This window comes from Vulpes lagopus, chromosome 20 (genome assembly GCF_018345385.1).
Source record: "Vulpes lagopus strain Blue_001 chromosome 20, ASM1834538v1, whole genome shotgun sequence".
NCBI lineage: Eukaryota > Metazoa > Chordata > Mammalia > Carnivora > Canidae > Vulpes > Vulpes lagopus.
In genome coordinates, this window is record NC_054843.1 from 1,759,127 (window position 1) to 1,776,267 (window position 17,141).

General features: G+C 65.0%; 1 protein-coding gene across 1 annotated transcript; it reads right to left on the reverse strand.

Annotated features, from left to right (window-relative positions):
- Positions 1-7,037: 7,037 nt before the first annotated feature.
- Positions 7,038-16,892, reverse strand: AIRE (autoimmune regulator). Its single transcript, XM_041734689.1, has 14 exons — positions 16,647-16,892; positions 16,018-16,192; positions 15,640-15,795; positions 15,249-15,320; positions 14,614-14,727; positions 13,712-13,854; positions 13,534-13,617; positions 12,532-12,647; positions 11,431-11,530; positions 10,855-11,037; positions 10,272-10,408; positions 10,088-10,187; positions 8,514-8,582; positions 7,038-7,582 (listed from the first exon to the last, which is right to left on the reverse strand). Exons 1-14 carry the CDS (start codon positions 16,890-16,892, stop codon positions 7,502-7,504), a joined length of 1,776 nt encoding a protein of 591 aa, XP_041590623.1. The 3' UTR covers positions 7,038-7,501.
- Positions 16,893-17,141: the final 249 nt, after the last annotated feature.

Here is a 17,141-nt window from a genome sequence, read left to right on the forward strand (position 1 = left end):
GTCCCCGCCCCGCCCCGCGCCACGTGTGAGGTCACGGCCGCCTGCGGTCGGCGAGGGGGCGGGGCCGGGAGGGAGGGGCGGGGCCGGGAGGGAGGGGCGGGGCCGGGAGGCCGGGGCCATGGAGACGGGGGCGGGGCCAGGGACGGGGGCGGGGCCTGGAGGCCGGGGCCATGGAGACGGGGGCGGGGCCTGGAGGCCGGAGCCATGGAGACGGGGGCGGGGCCAGGGACGGGGGCGGGGCCTGGAGGCCGGGGCCATGGAGGCGGGGGCGGGGCCAGGGCGGGGGCGTGGCCTGGAGGCAGGGGCCCTGAAGACGGGGCGGGGCCAGGGCGGGGGCGGGGCCTGGAGGCAGGGGCCCTGAGGGCGGGGGCGGGGCCTGGAGGCTGGGGCCCTGAAGACGGGGGCGGGGCGGTGGGGGCGCGGCCGGGAGGCGGTCCCCAGGTCGCGGGGCCAGGGCGGCAGGCCGCGCCCCCACCGCCCGGGGAATCGGCGCCCAGGCCCGGCCCGCCCGGCCCCCGTTGCTTTCGGCTTCCAGACCTGTTCCGTGGCGCGAGCGCGTCGCGCTGCCCGACAGTCCTCATCCCGGGCCCCGGGGCCATCCCAGCCGACCCGCCGGCCCCGCGACCCCTGCGAAGTACCTGCAGGTCGAGGCCCGGCCCGTTTTGACTTTGCTTTTCAAGAAGTTGGTTCTGGGGGCAGCCCTGGGGGGCGCAGCGGTTTAGCGCCCGCCTGCAGCCCAGGGCGCGATCCTGGAGACCTGGGATCGAATCCCACGTCGGGCTCCCTGCACGGAGCCTGCTTCTCCCTCTGCCTGGGTCTCTGCCTCTCTCTCTCTCTCTCTCTGTGTCCCTCATGAATAAATAAATAAATAAATAAATAGATAAATAAATAAATAATCTAATTCTTTAAGAAATCGGTTCCGGGAGCCCAGTACCCCTGCATCCTGTTTGGGGGCCCAGGGAGGCCCTTGGGGAGGGTGCGGCTGCCTCATTCAGAGGCCCAAGGCAAGTTAGAGCAAAGCCAGCCTTGCCTCCTTCCTTTATTCCTGCTTCCGTAAATACCTGCTGGACCCTTGGAACACTGGCCCCCCAACGTCATGGGAGGGGGTGCGATCTGTGTAAGGCCTGGGGGGCCTCTACCTTGCATGGTCCATGGGTGAGTCAGGTGGAATGATGGAGCCCCTCTGGTCAGCCAGGACCCCAGAAGTGAGGACCCGGACGGGACAGCAGAACAGCCAGGGAGCCTGGTCCCCAGAATCCCTGTCAACCAAATCCAGGCCTCCCCAGAAAAGCACCCATCCTGCAGGAGCCCCGACCCAGGACTGGCGATTGGGAAGGCCCAGACACCCACAGGGAGTCTTGGGAGGCAGGGGATATTGTTTCCTGAGCTGAGTGGTGACGTGATGTGTTTGCTTTATGAAAACTCAGCAGGCTGATCACCTGTGATTTGTGCTTTTTTTTTTTTTTATATGTGTTATGTTCTGATCAAAGGTTTGCCCTAAAAATGTTCCACTGGGGCAGTAGGGGAAACAGGGAGGGATTAGTCCAGAGGGGGCAGAGGTCAGTTCTGCAGGACGAGTGAGTCGTGGAGCTCCACCGTCCTGCATGGCACCTGCTGACAATTCTGCAGGGGCGCCTGGGGGGCTCGGTGGGTTGAGCATCCAGCCCTTGGTTTCAGCTCAGATCAGATCTCAGGGTGATGGGATTGAGCCCCGTGTCAGGCTCTGTGCTCAGCATGGAGCCTGCCTGGGCTTCTTTTCCTCTCCCTATCCCTCTCCTGCCCCCCCCCACCACCCTTGGTCATACTTTCTCTCAAACAAGTAAATAAAATCTTTTTTTAAAAAAAAAAAAACCTCATGCTAAGTCTTTTTATCACAAATAATGATGATAATAATGAATAAAGAGGGTAATTGAAAATTTTAAAATGTTCTTGCCGCAAAAAAAATAATTCATTATATGAAATACTGGGAAAGAGCAGAGCTTTGGGCTTGGCAGGGGGCAGGGGGCCGGGGGGAGTGGTGAGTGTGAACAGAGACCACCCGTCTTACTGAACCGTGGAATATACGAATGCAGCAAACGCTGAATCCCGGATAAACACTGTGAACAAGACACCGTATGTTCCCTCCAGGGAAACCGATACGCTCATGTTTCTGTTCACCATTTTCTTGCTTTTTACTCTCTCATGGTTTCTGAGCCAGGGCTTAGAGAGCGGCTCCACAGGGTGGTTCGGGAGCTCTCATGAGGGCGGCTGCATCATCTGCAGGCTCGACGGGGGCTGGAGGGGCTGCTTCCGGGATGGCACCTGCACATGGCTGTGGGCGGGCCCTCACCACAGGCCTGCTTCAGTGTCCTCAAACATGCCACTGGCTTCCCCCAGAAAAAGCCATCCGAGGGGAAAGCCATAGTGCTTTTGATGACCTAGCCTCAGGAGTCACATAGGGCCCTTCCACACATTCTATTCACCAGAAACAGGTTGCTAAATTCAACCCACGCTTAAGGGGAGAGGTATAGAGCTCCCCCTCTTGAGGACACAGGTATCAAGGAATGTGTGGCATGACTCCATCATGTGCACACGACCCAGTGTTTGTAGACTCTTCCTTGCCCAGGTGTCGTGGGATACCACGATGAGGTGCCCGGTGTGGGTCTGCCTCCCGCCGCTGGGGTGGGCACCACTGCCTCCTCCCAGTGCAGCGGTGCGCATTTTCTGTCTGGGACAAGTTCTTGAGGTGTTTCACCAAAGACTTCTTCCGCTCCGCTTTCCCCTTTCCTCTTCTGGGAGCTCCTGCCATTTACAGCGTGGATCCTGGGCAGACCACCTCCATGTATGACCTGTACTCGCCTATTTTCTGACTCGTTTCTGCTCTATGTTCAGAGGGATTTCCTCCACTTGCTATCCTGACCTTGCGCGACGTTCCCTGTGTCTGCGGGCATGGTTTTGCTGCTGTTCTCTGACTGTTCCTTTTAACAGAATCCTGTTCTTGTTTCATAAATAGAGGGCCCATCTCCCCAAGGATCTTGCCAGTTTCTTTGCATTTTTAAACATTCTTTGCTCCCTTCCGGGTCTCTTCTTTCATCCATGTGGCTTTCTTTCTTTTTGCTTGTCCTGGTCTCGGCCACGTGAGAGGCCTTCCTAATGTCTGTGAAACCTCCATGACACGTGACTTACAGTCATTGGGCCTTGTAGGGTGAGCTTACTGGGCCACTTGTTGGGGAACTCCCCAGGACCATTGTCTCTATAGGCTGGTCAGGTTCGAGAAGAATCTTCCCGTCTCTTGTCTGGAGCTTAATGAAGAGAGGTGCCTGAGGTGCCCTGACCATGTGCATTCAGTGTCGAGCTGCCGCCTCAACTGTTTGTGGCATTCTCAGATCCAGACACTGTGTGCCCCCTCCAGAGAATAGGCCTCCCGACCTCTGCTGGGGTGAGGAAGGAGCTGTGGGTCTCTCCACCTGCTTCTCAGCTGGCTTGCCCCCACCCCTCCACCGAGGTAGGGTCCCCACCAGGTACATCTGCCAAGGCCTCAGGACCAGGGGTGATCAGCTCAGGATCCAAGCCGAAACATGTGATGCACAAGCAGTGCTGGTCGGTTGTAGGGTGGTGATGGCAAAGCAGGATCTGTGGGGTAGTTAGGAGGCCCAACCAGAAAGCCTGGGGATGTAGGGTGGGACGGTGTTGGTGCCAGCCAGGCTGGACATCCCCTTCATGGAGGTCCACTTGGGTGGCCCGCCCCATCCTCCTGGGAGGCCCTTCAGCAGTAGCAGGGCGGCCGCTCAGCTCCTGCAGGCAGGACGAGGGCTGCTCAGAGAACAGGGAGCAGGAGTCCCACCTCTGAGGTAGGAAGCATCACGCTGAAATGTCGGAGAGCAAGGAGGTGCTCATCCACTCACTCATTCACTCACTTGCGCACAGGTGTGTCGAGAGACCAGCAGGCCTAGGCTTGGGGCCGGGGTGGGCGACCACCCACGCACAGGGGCTCCCAGCCCTGGGCAGGCATGTCCAGCGTGAAGTGCAGATGTGCCTCTCAGAAATCATACTCTTACAGGTATTTAAAAATAATCTGGGGCAGCCCGGGTGGCTCAGCGGTTTAGCACCAACTTCAGTCCAGGGTGTGATCCTGGGGACCCGGGATCGAGTCCCAAATTGGGCCCCCTGCGTTAGGCCTGCTTCTCCCTCTGCCTGTGTCTCTGCCTCTCTCTCTCTCTCTCTGTGTGTGTGTGTCTCTCGTGAATAAATAAATAAAATCTTACAAAAATAAAAATAATCTGAATGACAAAAATATTTACAAAGGAAAAATCATCCATAATCCCTGCTATAACAACCTGTGTTCAGGGCCCCTGAAGGCGTCTGCCTTCGGCTCAGGGCATAACCCTGGGGTTCTGGGATCAAGTCCTGCATCGGGCTCCCCGCATGGAGCCTGCCTCTCCCTCTGTCTGTGTCTCTGCCTCTCTCTCTGTGTCTCTCATGAATAAATAAACAAAATCTTAAAAAAAAAAAAAAACCCTGTGTTCATTGTTCAGTGTTTTCTCCTGGTACTTCTCCCCGTGCACGTGCACACACACACACACACACACACACACGTGCACACACATGCATGCACGTATCCACATACGTACATTCTCCTGTCCTATGCATCCTTCCACACACTCTATACCTTCTCTCCTTACACGTGCACGTACTCTAAACTCCTATGTGTGCGCACAGGGATATTGAGCCTGTAATATAAATATATAAACATTGTAAGTTAAGTAAACAAACTTAACTTATATTAATGCTCATCTGCTTGGGCCCCCAGGCGTGTACCCATCATTTCTATTCCTGGATAACATCCCAATCTGTGGCTGTGACATTGTTTCTCAAAACAGTCCCTGAATGCTGAATGTCTGGTTCCCTTTCAAAGTCAGACTCGCTAATTCTGCAAGTATTTGCCACGCGGCCCTGCACTGCTCAGCCTGGTCTCCGCGCCGACTGCAACGTGGACGGCCCCCGGCGCACACGGTCCGGAGGGGACAGGCGGTGAGCAGGTAACTGGACAAAAGAAGGTCACAAAGGGGGTGTGCCGTGATGGGAGGACAGGTGGCTGTGGGCGGGAACGAGGGGCCTCCGCGGGACGGGATGCAGCTGCCCTCCTCACACGGGAGCGGGCTTGCTCTGGCCCGTATGTCTCTGCAGGGGTTGGGGCGCTTGGCTGGGCCGCGTGGAGCACATCACGTGGACTCGCCAGTTCTCCGGCAGCTTCCAGCCAGTTTGAGGGTGGGCGGCTGAAGGAACTCTGCAGGCGGAGCAGCCTGGCCCGTCCCTGCGGCCCCGTGAGACCCCTCCCAGAGGGGCTTTCAGAGTCCCCTGAACATTGGCAGAGGTGTGGCCCCCCAAAAGTGTCTTTAAAGCACCAGGGTCGCAGCCAAGTGGCTCCAGAGGTCCTGCCCAGGGCCCGCGTTCGAGGCACGTGTTCATTCTAGTCCAGATTATGGGCAGAAGCTCCAGCCCTGCTTTGCTACATTCAGTCTGTGCCCAGAAATCCTGGCTTTTCCCGAGCCCGCCAGGCAATTCCACGGGCACCAGGCCCTTCACCCAGCTGTTAGCGACACCCCCGACCCCCAACCAGCCCAGCCCACCGCGTCCGCCAAACAGGACCAGGCACCTCAGGGCAGGACTGGCTGCAGGGCAGCACCAAGTGACCCCTTGCTCATAAATTGTTAATAATTTTGAATCGGTGAGAACTGAGCCTCCAACCGAGGGCCCATGTGTCCATGGGCTTTGCTGCATCTGTGGACTGGAAGAGCCGATGCCCAGTCATGTCCCCGCTGAAGGAAAATGTGTCTCGGGGGCACCTGGGTGGCACAGTCGGTTGAACATCCAACAGTTGCTTTGGGCTCAGGTTGTGATCTTGGGGTCGTGATCTCAGGGTCATGATCTTGGGGTCATGGGATAGAGCCCAGGTCAGGCTCCTTGCTTAGCATGGGATCTGCTCGAGATTCTCTCTCCCTCTGCCTCTGTCCTTCCCCCGCCCCAAAATAAATAAATCTTTTTAAAAATATTTTATTTATTTATTCATGAGAGACACAGAGAGAGAGGCAGAGACACAGGCAGAGGGAGAAGCAGGCTCCATGCAGGGAGCCCGACGTGGGACTGGATCCCGGGTCTCCAGGATCAGGCCCCGGGCCAAAGGCAGGTGCTAAACCGCTCAGCCACCCGGGGATCCCCAAATAAATCTTTTAAAAAATAGAAAAAAGTTTCCAGGACACTTGCTAACAACGGCAAGGGACTTCTCCGGGGGACCAGCAGGGCAGGGAGGTCGGGCTCAGGCCGGAACACAGCCCCAGGACGTGGGAGGTACAGCCAGGGAGCAGGTGACGTACTGCGGGGCGGATGGAGGACTGAGAAGAAACCCCGAGCTGGGGGCACTGGGCCATGCCCCCGCCAGGACTCCCACTGAGGGCCGCCCCCAGCACCTCGGAACGTGACGGCGTTTGGAGACAGGGTCTTACAGAGGTGATTCGGTTAAAACGAGGTCACGAGGGTGGGTCCTAACCCAGTCTGACCAGGGTCCCCATGAGACGAGGAGGGCCACCAGGGGAGACCCCGGGCAGAGGGAGGTGTCCATACGCCCAGGAGAGGGGCCCTGGAGGAGCCAGCCCTGCCCACGCCTGGACCCCGGGCGTCCGGCCCCCGGGACCGAGTGGCTACCGTTTGAGCCACTGAGGGTAACCCACGTGGCAGGGGTGGGGCGGGGCCCCCGCCGCCGGCGTCCACGGCTGGCTCATCCAGCGTGGGCCTGCTCCTGGTTTGCCGGACGCGCACCGCAGGCTGGTACAGAGGCGGCCGTCGTTCCCGTGCCCGACGAGCAAGACCAACCTCCACCCCCACAGGAGGAGAGCCGAGACCAGGCAGACGCGTGACAGCCGGGGGGTCACAGCTCGGGGCCCCGCCTGGACAGCAGCCGCTCCGGTCATTGCTGTGCCGCCTGGCGGGGGAGCCCACAAAGCCGTGTGGCCCACGGCGTGGTCGGAGGGAGGGGGGTCAGGGCCTCAGGGGCTCAAGTCCCCAGGAGGAGGAGCCTGAGTGTAAGGGGGTACCCAGGCTGGGCCCTCCCTTACGGTGAGCTCCCTTCCCGCCGGCGCGGCCTACCCTTCGGGCACCAGAAATGCGGGGGGGCCCAGAGCCGCCCGAGCAAACACACCCCACGGACAGCATGTCGAGACCCCACAGGAGGAGCTTTTTATTTGAGGACACGCGATGCCTTGTGTGTCCACGAGCACGGGCTGTGCCGATGAGCCGAGGGTGGACGCCACCCGGACCTTCCAGGTTTCCTGGGTCCTAACCTGGCCAGCTCCCGGGGTGGGGAGTACGTCCCCCGGCCCCTCCCGCAGCAGGTCACCGTGAGCACGAGCGGGAACGCACCGGCATCCGTGGATCCCGAGGCGGGAGGGGGTCCGCTCTCGGCTGAGGCGGCATCTGCGGGGCCTCCCCTCCCCCAGCACTGCCCCGCAGACCACGGCCTCCTGGCTCAGGAGGGGAAGGGGGGCGCCTCGGCCAGCGGCCGGGACATGCTCTGGATGGCCCACTGCAGGATGCCGTCGAAGGAGTGCTGCAAGACAGCAGAGCGGAGCCTCGCACCTGCCAAGGCTCTGGGGCACACTGGGCACGCCCTGGCCGCCGGGGCCTTCGGGAGTCATAGCATCTGACCCTCCTTTCCAGAGGTAGGGAAACTGAGGCCTGAGGCACCGCGAGACATGGACTCCTCACGCAGTGCTCCATCATAGCATCCCGGGGGCACAGGGCATGGCCTCCTTGCCCCGGGGCTGCGAGGCAGGGCCAGCTCCTGCCCTCACTGTGCTCAGGACCCTGGCACCCCACAGGATGGGGGGAGTCACAAGGAGGCCCAATATTCCAGCAAGATGGGGTGCCTGCACCCCCGAAGGGGCTGGGGAGTCTTCCCCCCTTTCTCCAACGGTCTCGGGCGGCCACTCCCTGCCACAGCTCCAGGGCCCTCATCCAGCGCCTGGGGTCCCCCCCAAAATCCCCGCACTGTCTGGGACCCTCCTGTGTCCAGCCCAGCACACAGGGAGGGGCCCCACGGCCCGCAGACACCACGTGTCGGCCTCCTGGGTGTGGGGGTGGCTGGAGGAGTCTGACCTCCCGTCGAAGAGAGACGGAACCCCTGAAAGCCCCAGTTCCTTCCCAGCCAGTGTAGCTGTTCACCGAAGGGAGAAGAGCCTGGGTTGATGGGGGCAGTGAGAGGTCTGGGACGCCCGCCCGCCCTGCCCCGAGGTTGTGCAGCCCCCCAGCCCCCCAGGATCCAGGCCCTCGGGACCTGGGGTCAGGGCTAGGAGCCGCAAGGACTCAGGGTCCCCTCTAGGCCCCTTGGTATGCTTGTGGCTCCTGCACATGCCTGAAGCAGCCTGGCCTGTGGTGCTTGGCACAGCCGGGGTGGGGGGGGCACCTCCCAGCCCCCCGGAGGCTTTGGGGGGTTGTAGAGGAGGAGGTGCAGGCGGAGGCCCAGCCCGGAGGTGCATTACCTCGTTTAGGAGGGACTCCAGGTCGTCTCTGTGTAGAACCGGCTCGTGCCCAGCGGAGCCGTCGCCTGCCTGGACCCCAGGAGAGGAGGGTCAGCCCAATCTCGGCACCCCTGCTAGGGAACCCCGAAACAGAGCAGGACACCCTGCAGAGGCCACAGGGGCCTGGGGGGTGCGGTGGCACTCCTCCCAGGGTGCTGGGCACAGGCAGGGTGGGCATGAGTGAGTGTGGGGCTGCCCGTGAGGGCCCTGGCACCGCTGGCAGCTGGTTGCCCGAGGCCCCCAGGTCCGCCAGCCTCCACCTGCTACACGCTGCCGTCCGGGGAGAGCCGGGCAACTCAGAGAACCAGCTCAAAGGGAGCCTGTCATGGGTGGAGAAACAGGCCCCGAGAGGGAAGTCCCTGGTCCGATGCCAGCCACTCAACCACCCCACAAAGGCTACCAGGGCCCACGGCGCCCCTGGGGAGGGGGTCAGAGCAGGGCATGAGCCACAGGGGACTGGCACGAAAGAGCCGAGTCTCAGCTCATAAACACAGGCCCTGGGAGGCCACAGCACCCAGGCGGTGAGGGAGGAGCACAGCCTCGGGGTGTGCAGGGCACCCAGGAAGGGATGGGGCCACACCCACATTCTCCCGTAGGGAGTGGGGCTGGGGGAGGGGCTAAGGGGCTGGCACGTGTTCCTCTCCAAGGTCACTGCGCTCTCCATCTCAAGGACAAGAAAGGAGTCTGCGTTTAAGAGCAAAGAGCCCAGGTGTCCGTGAAGAGCGTCTTCTGGAGGGAAGGACCCCTCCTGGTGGGGGAGCAGGGGTCCCCCTGAGAGGGCTTGAGCACGGGCAGTGCGGAGGGGCGGGGTGATGGGAGGCTTCCACGCTGCAGCAGGCAGGTGCGGGCCAAGCCTTGGGGTTGCCGGTGAGCCCCCTCATGGGCAGGGCCTTGGCCCCCCAAGCCGGGTTCCCGCTCAAAGTGCTGGGGGGTGCGGTGTGGCTGGGAAGGAGGATGGGCCACGGATGGGGGCGGGACTCCTCGCCTCCCCCAGGGCCTCAGGGGTTCTTCTGGGGGCAGGGACCCGGTTGGGAAGGCCCGGGGAAGAGGTGCCACCCGGAGGCTCCTGAAGGGCACACAGGACTCCCACCCCCCAAGTTCTGAGGGAGCCCCAGGAGGACTGCCGCTCAGCAGGAAGGCAGACAAAGACCGCAGAGAGCCAGCTGTCCCCAGGGGCTCCCGCTGGCTCCCGGGCGGTCACTGCTGGAGGACCAGGAGCCCAGGCGGGGTCACACTGGGCGTCACGCGCGCTTGCTCATCCCTGCTGGGCGCCTTCTCGCCGCCACCCCTCCAGGGGCAGGTGCACCCCAGGGGCTGGGAGAGGGGGCACTGAGGGCGGGGCCGGGTCACCAGGGAACAGGGGCATCCCACTGCCATCTCATGCCACCAATGCCCTTTCAGGTAGACGTTACCACGAAGGCGGCTATTTACACACACAACCCACGGCCCAGGGCATGTTCACCCCCGGGAAGCTGGCACGCAGAGCGTCCCCTGCTCCAGCCCCCGGGGTCCCCACCTCCCCGGGCAGCACTGACCTTGGCAGGCCCAGGCGCAGCACGGGCGGGGGTCGAGGCGGGTGCCCCGTCGCCGGGGGCCGGGCCGGCGTCTCCGGAGCAGGAGCGGCAGCGTGGGGCCCTGCGCACAGCGGAGGAGGGGGTCGGGCTGGCGGCCCGCGGTGACCCCCCGGCCCTGCGCCCCCCTCCCCGCCGCCGCACTCACCCTGGCCGGGGGGCGCCCCCAGGGAAGTGGCAGCGCCAGTGGAAGGCGGCGGCGCAGTGCGTGCACCGCAGCACATCCGAGCCGTCCCCGCACACGCCGCACCGCGCCGCCGGGCCCTGCGGGGAGCAGCGCAGTGACTGGGGGCGGGGAGCTCAGGGACACCGGGCACCTTGGGGCTGCAGCCCCAAGAGACCTGCTCCCCCTTGGTGGGCCCCTGGGGCTGGTCAAGGGGACCCCAGAACCGCCCCCCCCAGAAAAGGCAGGAGGGTCTGGGGCACTGGGACTCCCCAACAGGACGGGCCGTCCTCCTTGTTGTGGGTCCTGGAGGGTGACGGTCGGAGGTAGGGGCTTCAGGATCAGGGACGGACCATCACTCCTGCCCCACGCTTCAGAGCCCTCCACCCTCGTGCCGGGTGTGCTCCTCCCAGCACCCAACCCCGGGGCCGCCCTCGCAGTGGCCAGTCTGGCTCGGCCTGGACCCCAAGCCTCCCCCCCTCCCAACGCCCTGCATGTCAGAGCTCCACCTGGTGGCTGTGCAGGTCCTGGCTCCCAGAAGACGGGCCACCCCCTAGCACCTCCTCACCTGCTGCCCCTCGGGACCCACACACAGTAGGGGGCGCAGGGCTGAGGGCTCCAGCACTGGCGAGGGGGCTGCAGGAGGTGGGGCCGGCGGGTGCTTGTAGGGGCCAGCAGCATCCATCCCGGCTGGGGGCTCCCTGGACGGGCCCTTCGCCTCTTCTCCTGCCAGCCTCAGTCCCAAGAGGACCTGGAACCAGAGGATCAGCGCTTGGCGAGGCCCCAGGGCACTTGCACAGCACCCCCCAGGGAGGCCTGTACCGCCAGGACCCTGGGAACCCCGGGAGCTGGTGTGGGGGACCCCACCCTGGGGTTTGGGTGCAGATGCTGGCTCTGTGCCCTTAGCAAGGTCCTTGAGCCTGTCCCCATCTGAAGACGGGGCGTGTGCGGCCCTCACGGGCTGTGTACCTGGGCAGAGCAGAGGCCCCTGGGCCAGCCCTGAGAAACGGGCCATTGTGGGGCCACTTCCCAGTGCAGACGGCCAAAGTGACGAGGCCAGGCCATGGGCAGGGGTGCAGGGTCTATGGCCCACAGGAGCGGTTGGAAGGCCGGACACAGGGCCCTGGAGGGGGCTGGTGCGTACCGGGGTCTCCGCAGGTGGCTCCTGGGGCGGGGGCTCCTCAGCCCGGGGCACGTCCCGCTGGGCTCTCCCCTGGAGGCAGCTGGAGCACCTCCAGGTCCCACTGCTCGCCCGGTCACCAGCCAGGGTCATGCAAGGCCAGCAGAAGGGACAGTAGACTCCCAAACACACAGGGCAGAGGAGGCCCGAGGCTCCTCCAAGTCACCCCTTCCCTTTTCCAGATGGGGAAACTGAGGCCCAGGCAGGACGGTGGGCAGAGGCACAATGGAAGCGCTGCCCCAGCCCGTCAGCAGGAGAGCCCGGGATACGGGGAAGGTTAGCCCTGGGGGGCCCTCGCCGGCGCGCTCGGCGTCCCCTCTGAGAGCTTCCTGATGAGCCCCAGAACCCCGGACCCCAGCTAACCTGGAGCGGCCTGTGCGTGGCTCTCCTGGGCCCCACCCTGTCAGTGGGACCTCGGAGAACTGGGGAGAACTGGGGTGTTTATACCCCCGGGCCACCCACATTTCCACAAGGGGGATGGCGGCCAGTGGGGGGGACGGGTTAGAGGGCAAGAAGGAAGCTGGAGCTGAGGGATGGCCCCGCGTTAGTGACAAGCATCTGGGGCTCAGAGACGGGTGACCTGGCCATGGCCACTCAGGGGGCTGGGCAGGGCCAGGGCTGGGGGTGTCATTTCTCCCACCTGGGCTCTCCCCCGCTGGCTGCGGTGACCCGAGGGAGCTGGTGGTAGCGGGCAGGGCCGGGAGGGCCGGCGCCCTGCCAGGGATGGGCACCCGCTCAGCCTGACTTGTGGTAGGACCTTCCCTGGAGGGGGGCCCGGCTGGGGGTTTGGGCGGGGTGTGTGGTGAGATGGGACAGGATGGGGGACCTTCATTCTGCTTCTCTGCCCCCTGGGGCCCTGCTGGCCAGGCTGGGGGGGGGGCAGTGTGGCCACACGGGGAGGCGGGTGGGAGGCCCCAGCCCCACTGCTTCCCTCCCAGGGGGCCCCACTTCCCAGCCGTGGAACGGGGACCCTTCTGGGCAGCCTCCTACTCAGGGGGCAGATGGGTAGACACGGCCATGAGGGCAGGTGGGGGGTGGCCAGGCTGACCCGGGTGCCGGGCTCACCTGGGAATGTCGTGGAGCGGCGGGGACAGGCAGGCCAGGTGGAAGGCCCGGGGGCAGCCGTCACAGCAGATGAGCTCCCCGCCATCCCGGCACACGGCGCACTCGTCCTCGTTCTTCTGACACGGGCCGGACACACGCATCCTCTGGAGGATCCCGGGCTGGGGCAGCGCCCTCCCCAAGAGCCCCTCAGAACAGCCCCGGCAGGTGCTCCCCGGGGGTGCGCGAGTCCCCGGCCTGCTCCCCGCTGGCGGACGCCGGCTCCCTGCTGCACCCCCGCCCCGAGCCTCTGGTGCCCACCGCGCACCCCGGGGCCGGGCCGTCTGTCCTGGGAAGGCTGAGCCTTCCGAAAGCCCAGTTTCTCGTGGGCACCGTGCTCTGGGTGGCCCCTATGCGGCACGCCTAGCCCCGCGCCGCCCCTTCTTCCCAGGCACCCGCTGGGCCCGGTGCCACCTGCCTGCACCCCAGCCCGCATGGCGCCACCTCCTCCGGAAGCCCACCAGGGCAGGCAGCCGTGTGCAGTGATACTGCCCGCTGCCCCGCCAGCCGGCTGGGGGCTCCTGGGGGGCGGGCACGCGTCCTGCTCCTTCCTGGGGGCCCGGGGCTCAGCGCCTGGCGTGGGCGAGGGGCGCCTGGGTCTGTGCTGGGAGCCCCACAACGTGCTCGATGCTCAGCTTCCTGGCCCCCAGCAGGGGCCACGTCCCCACCCACCAGCCCTCTGTGAGACAAAGGACAGCTGGCGCCCCGACCAGCCCTGTGGTGGTAAAAGCCTGGTAGGACTTATTTTCTCTGACTTATTTGAAATTTTACAATTGTGTGTTATCAGAAAAAATATTATTTAAAAAACAAAAAGGCTCTACTCTGTGAACAGAAGCTTAGGCCTCTGTCCTCACCATCCAAGCAAGGGCCCCGGTCAAGCGGCAAAGTGGCGGATGGGCCACCCTGAGGACCATCCGTGGAGGTGAAGGAGATCCCCCCTCCCTGCCACCGGGGCCTGGGCATTACCTGCTGGAGCTGGGGCTCGCTAGGGAGGGCAGGAGGGGCATGCACCCTGCCCGGCTGGCCTGCTCTCGGGTCACCTCCACCTTCCTGGGGACCAGAGGGAGGGTCACCAGAGTGAGCTGGGCGCAGCCCCAGCTGAGCCCTGGGCGTGCTGGGGGCGGGTGTCAGGGGCCTTGCTTACTAGGGCAGGAGCCTGGGCCCCCTTGGCCCGGACCAGGGTCTTCAGGCCGCTGCTACGGGTCCTGTTCTTCCCCCCACTGGGGTCTTCGAACTTGCTGGGAGTATAAAACTCCCCCCCGACCTGGATGCACTTCTTGGAGCCACCTGGGAGGAGAGGCTGGCTGGCCCCCGCTCGGCCGCACTCTGGCCTGGGTGCCAGGTGCAGGCAGGGGGAGGCTGGGCGCCCTGCCACGTGCTGCCGCTCCTCCCCCACCCCACCCGGCCCCCCGGGCTCCGGGGCCGCATCCTGGGCACAGGACGGCTCTTCTGCGGGGGCTGTACTGGGTGAAGCCTGCCCACCAAATTCCCATCCACCTGGAATCTCGGAGTGCAGACGTCTTTGGAAGCAGGGTCTTTATAGGGGGGATTAGCTAAGAAGGGCTCCCGAGGGACACTGAGTCCGACCGAGAGGACACAGGCATGGGGACAAGAGCCTGGCTTGGAGGCGGAGTCTGCAGTGACAAAGGCGCAGCGGCCAGCAGCCGGACGGCACGGAAGCCCCTGCCCTAGGGCCTCTGGACACTTGGCCTCTGGATCTCCTGTTGGGTTAAGCTGCCCAGTTTGTGGCCAGTGGTTATAACTGCCCTGCTGAACTGGCGCGGGCCCTGGGCACCCTCCCTGGGGGGTGAGAGCAGGGCCCACGCCCCTGGCTGTCCTGGCATCCCAGCGGCGGAGCCCAGCCCAGACGGAGGGGAGGGAGGCGGTGCGGGGGCGGGAAGGCGCTGCAGGCCGTCCCGCTGGAGAACCAAGACCCCGAGGGGCCCGTCCAGGTGGGCAGAGGTGACCCAGGATGTGGTCACCGCCAGGTGCTGAGGAGGGACACGGATCCAGGGGGCCTGCATGCCCTCTGGCAGCGCCGTCTACCTGACTCAAACACCTGCTGGATGAGGATCCCCTCCAGGGCCCCACAGGCTCCTGGGACATCCCCGGACGACACGGTCACGGCTCTCTGGACCGAAGTGGACATGGTCTGAATTCCTGGGGAAGGGAGCACCAGGTGGGGGGGGGGGTCATCCATTGGAAAGAGGACCCCTGAGCACCTCTTTCCTGCAGGCAAGGGGGTGGCAAGAGGTGCCTGGGCTGTGGAATCCTCCTTTCCTTCCGCCCGGGGCAGGACAGACAGACGGACAGCCATGGGTATGTGCGCTATGCACGCGTGAGCATGTGCGTGTGTGTGCACGGGTGTGCAGTATGGGCGCTGCTGTGTGAGCCAGGCGGACGCCGCGGGCAGGACGAGCAGGGACCCCAGGGCGTGGAGGGGGGCAGAGTTCCCAGGCCCGCCCTTAGGTCAGGTGACCCCTAGGGGGTCTCCGGGGTCCCCCACTCTGGGGCGAGGAGGGGACGGGAAGGGGCCAGGCGTACATGGGCTGAAAGAGGAGCCTCCTCTTTCCCGGTGCGTCTGTCCAGCCGAGGCTCTGGGGTGAGGCGCTAGGTCAGCACCCCAGGGGGCCCTCCTCCCCGACCTGCCCCCGCTGGGGAAGCCTCCGGGCCTGGCTCACCGTTCCCCAGCGGGAGGCGCTGCGGCTCTGCGCTGCTCTCGGGCTTCCTGGGCTTGGCCTTGGCCTGGGAGCCTGCAGGGGGAGCCACACAGCCTGGCCTCGTCGCCCCGCGTGGCCAATACCTGCGGCCAAGGGCGGTGCGGGGGCGGACAAGAGAGCCCCCGGGGTGCCTCCCCAGCTCCCGTGGATGCCCTTGCTTTCCTGGGCGCTGCTGTCCACAACCAGAAAAAGGAGGTCACACCCGCCTGCCTGCTTCCGGGCTCCTGGGACAACAGGGGACAGCTAGGCCCACCCCCCTAAGGATCCAGAGGGGCCCAGCTGGGGGGTGTGGTCAGGTGGTTGCGGGCTCCCCAGGGCCATCTGGGGCCCATTGGCTCCTCCAACTAGGTACCTGGGCTAGAGGTGACCCTTGGAGACAGTGCTGCTGGCGGGGTGGCCCTGGGCTCCTCCGGAACCTTCCTCTTGGCAGGGGGTCTGGGCAGCAGCGCCGTGGCCTTGGGGCCCGGCGGGGGCTTCCTCCCCTTCCGGGGCTGGCTGAGGTCCACGTCTGCAGGGTGCAAGCAGGGACCAAGCCTCGACACCAGGACCCACACCTTGGGAGGTGGGCAAGACCTCAGCCCATCGGCTCTCGGGAGGCGGGACGGTCCTAGGCGATGTGGGGGGCTCCTTAACCCCCCCGACCTTCCCTCTACCATCCAGCTGGGACGACCCCAGCCACCCGGCCCCCAGCGTGGAGGTCAAGCCCCGCAGGACCCCAGCTCCCCCCGACCTTTGGGGAAGCTGTCTAGGATGGGCTGCAGCCGGGCGTATCTCTCCACATTGTAGTCCTTAAACAGAACCCTCCAGAAGTCCAGGATGGCAGCCGCGTCCTGGGTCAGGAGCCACGAGAGGAGCGCGTGGAAGGCCTGCGGGCAGCCTTCCTTCTCCTTCAGACGCAGGGTCTCCTGAAGCGAGCGTGGGGAGTGGGAGGTCCTGCCTCCTGCCTCCTGCCCCCCAGGCCCCCAGCCCCCCGACTTCCTGCCATCCACCAGCCCAGAGGTTGCTGCAGGTGACCCGGCACCTGCCCATGCCCCTGGCTGGCGGGCGCGCGGGGTTCCCTGGGGGTGCTGGGGGCGGGAGGCCACCTGGATCTCCTCTTTGGGGACCTCACCCCGGCTTGGAGGGCAGCTTCAGGAGGGCTGGCAGGGCGTTGGAGAGGCGCGGGAGCTTGTCCCGGAGACGCTGCCCCGTCCCCTCTTCACACCCACAGCCCCATCCCAACCCCCTCAACCCCCCTCGGGGGGGACCCGGGGGCGGGGCCCCCCTGGAACTTGTCTTCCCAGACATTGCCCCAGGCTCGAGGGCAGGGCAGGGCTTGGGGCAGGCTAGGGGGCGTGGGGGGTGCAGGGCGGGGCCCACCTGGAACTTGTCCTCGGGGACCACGTCGTGGTCGGCCAGCGCGTGCAGCAGCGGGAAGGCGCAGTCCACAGCCATGGCAATCTCCGTGCGGTGCAGCCTCAGGAGGCGGCGCAGCCCCGCGTCCCCGCCGGCCCGGGCCTCGCCCACCATCGCAGGGTCTGGGGGCAAAGGGCTGGAGGCCCCCTCTCCCCGCCTGGGGTCCCGTGGCCTCGAGGTGCCACTGGACTTGTGGAGCGCCTGGGCCATCTCTGCCTCCCGGCCCGTGCTGGCCCTGCCCTGCCGGGCACCTGGGCGGGAGCACCTGGGTGGGGGCACCTGGGTGGGGGGGCACCTGGGCGTGCTCACCTGGTCAGGCTCACCTGGGCGGGCTCACCTGGGCAGGCGCGTCTGCAGGGCTGAGCCCAGCCAGCACCCAGTCTCTATTATAGCCGACTCCCCGACTCTCGGTGGAAAGAGCAAAGGCTGTGTGTCCCCGGAGCCAATCAGGGCCGGAGG